The sequence below is a fragment of the Nicotiana tomentosiformis genome, chromosome 2 (genome assembly GCF_000390325.3).
Source record: "Nicotiana tomentosiformis chromosome 2, ASM39032v3, whole genome shotgun sequence".
NCBI classification, from domain to species: Eukaryota; Viridiplantae; Streptophyta; class Magnoliopsida; order Solanales; family Solanaceae; genus Nicotiana; species Nicotiana tomentosiformis.
Window position 1 is genome coordinate 72,347,532 of NC_090813.1, and position 2,478 is coordinate 72,350,009.

The following is a 2,478-nucleotide window of genomic DNA, read 5'->3' on the forward strand; positions in this document are numbered from 1 at the left end:
CTTAATTATTTACTCGGTGTTTTGTGCAAGATCGACTAAGTAAATACATTGCGTCCTCTTTGTTGGTTTAGCCAAACCCGACTAATCCGATTTGCGGGCAAAACATTCCGTAACAAATAATTGAATCCAAAATCTCTAGTTGTGTGGAAATTAAATTATCCACTACACCCTTAATAGTGCGGTAATGCCAAATGTGTAGTGTAGTAATTAAACTAAGTTGAACGTTTACCACGAAAAGGACGTTCTAGAGTCCACCGTCTGAATAGGTGATATACTAATAGACTTTAAATTCCATCAAACTTCTCGAAGGCGGTGAGAAGAGGAAATTCACACCAAGTGCAAGTACCCTCAAAGCTCAAAAACAGAGTTCCGTACGTGTATACACTATGCATAAGGAAATAAGTTGGAACATATTAGAGATAACCTTCACTAGATTATTATTCAAAATAACTTCCATTTCCTGCATGCCTCAATGTTTCTTGTCACCACTTCCCCCTGCACGCCTTCTCAGTTCCACCACATCTTCATCCATGGTTTTCTCACTCGTATCTTCCTTCGGCTTACCCGTATGATCTTCAATATAATCATCAACAGACTTCTTGTCATCGTCCGATGAACCAACCACAGTTTCTTTAATCTTCTGAGTCGTCTCCTTTGCCGCTCCCATAGCATCTGACATTGCCTGCTTAGCTTTGTCCGCTATTGCCTGCGCTGTCTCCGCCACTTTGATTGCCCCTTCTTTCGTCTTCTCCGCCATAGCTCCTGCTCTGTCCTTTGTCGTCTCCTTTGCATCATGCGCGTATTCTTTCGTCTTGTCAGCCATGGACTCTGCAGTGTCTTTGGTCTTTTCCTTCATGTTATGTGCTCTCTCTTTTGCGCTCTCTTTAGTGTCGTGTGCCATTTCTGCTGCTTTGTCTTTCCCTTGTTTTGCCTTATCTGCTGCCTTTCCGGCCATGTCACTTGCCTTGTCTTTTATGCTCTCTCCACCTTCTCTTGCTTTGTCCTTCATGTCTTTGGCTGTCCGTTTAGTTTCGTCCATGGACGCTTTCATATCGTCCTTCGTGTTGTCAGCCATCTCCCTCATAGGCGATTTCTCTTCTTTAACACCTCTGTCAAAGTCTTGTCTTCTTTTAAAGTCTTCCGATGCATGGTATCCCTTCAACATAAAATTGAAAATAGTTGAGTCCTAACATAATTTAATGCTAGTATTATCTTTGGAACACGTTGGCAAAAATACTAAGAAAGGCAAGTATCATAACTTCTACTATAGACTAAAAAGTTGAAAGTTTTCTTCCACATCGTCTAAAAAAGTAACTTCTACTTCTACAAATAATAACGCATAGCAAGTAAAATCAATAGTCCGAAAATATAAGAGACAACCTTCTGTAACGTATTAAACAAATTGACGATGTAAACAATATAATTCCGTGTAATACATGAAGTGAATCTATCTAGTTTTATTTTACGTTTTATATTAAATATAAGATGTGCATTTGTTTGTTTGGATTTACTCCTTTGCACTTTACACTTTACACTTTACACTCTCCATTACTGTACATAAATGACATCTGAAAAGAGAAAGCAATAGTCAAATATAATACCTCGGAGTAATTCGGGGAAGAGGAAAAGCAGACTCGAGATACTTTGTGGCGAATGAAAAGAGAACGGTTTCGAGGAAGAGTCTTGGAGAGGTTGTAGAAGGAGACGTTGCGGCAAAGGAAGAGAGAAGGGGTTCGAGGAAGAGCCTTAGAGAGGTTAAAAATGGCGTTTTTAGTGATTGACATGGCTGCCATTGTTGTTATGTTGTTGAAGAAAAATAAGTAGCTTTTGTATAAATTCCTGCAGTTTCCGTGTTATAGTTTGCAGAAGTTGAAGAGGGTTACTACTTTCATTCGGCAATGGGTTTGATGTTATAGTGGGAAGTTGCAAGAGATGAGGAATTGGTGTCGTTGTAGGAGTATGACACGTTTGGTTGTAAACGCCACGTATAGGATGCTGTGGTCAGTACTTCTTGTAGGTTGTACCCAACACGTATAGTGAAAAAATTCAACATTGTAACACGCGGAAATGAAAAAAATGTAACCGACGACGAAGTTTAGAACAAGCTGATTGGTGTTACAGAGAGGTACAATTGATTTTTTTTTTCTTTTTCTATTTTCACAAGAGATAAGCACAGGTGATATAAAACATAATTTTGAGCTGCACCTATAGTGTCACATTGTCGGTCACTTACAGATTAGCTTATTCATTTAAAGTGAAACTAATATCTTGAAAATAGGTACTGTATGATTTTTCTATAGAAGTTTCGAAAGGGAAATGAAACATTCACCTTTTGAATTGTATTTCTCCATCTCATTTTTTCTTTCTCTATAAATTTAAAGATTTGATCTTATTTTTCATATATAAAAAATCTGAATTTTCGCTCTTTTTTATATTGTTACATTATTTTCTCAATAAAAATAAATATCAAATGTGATT

General features: G+C 37.6%; 1 protein-coding gene across 1 annotated transcript; it reads right to left on the reverse strand.

Annotated features, from left to right (window-relative positions):
- Positions 1–270: 270 nt before the first annotated feature.
- On the reverse strand, positions 271–1,894 carry LOC104114403 (late embryogenesis abundant protein 1). Its single transcript, XM_009624848.4, has 2 exons — positions 1,602–1,894; positions 271–1,156 (listed from the first exon to the last, which is right to left on the reverse strand). Exons 1-2 carry the CDS (start codon positions 1,791–1,793, stop codon positions 470–472), a joined length of 879 nt encoding a protein of 292 aa, XP_009623143.1. The 5' UTR covers positions 1,794–1,894; the 3' UTR covers positions 271–469.
- Positions 1,895–2,478: the final 584 nt, after the last annotated feature.

Excerpts from the sequence above, each read along its gene's own strand:
- LOC104114403 (XM_009624848.4), bottom strand. The coding sequence starts at position 1,793 with ATGGCAGCCATGTCAATCACTAAAAACGCCATTTTTAACCTCTCTAAG. Across the intron at positions 1,157-1,601 it reads CTTCCCCGAATTACTCCGAG|GGATACCATGCATCGGAAGA; the intron begins GTATTATATTTG and ends TTTATGTTGAAG.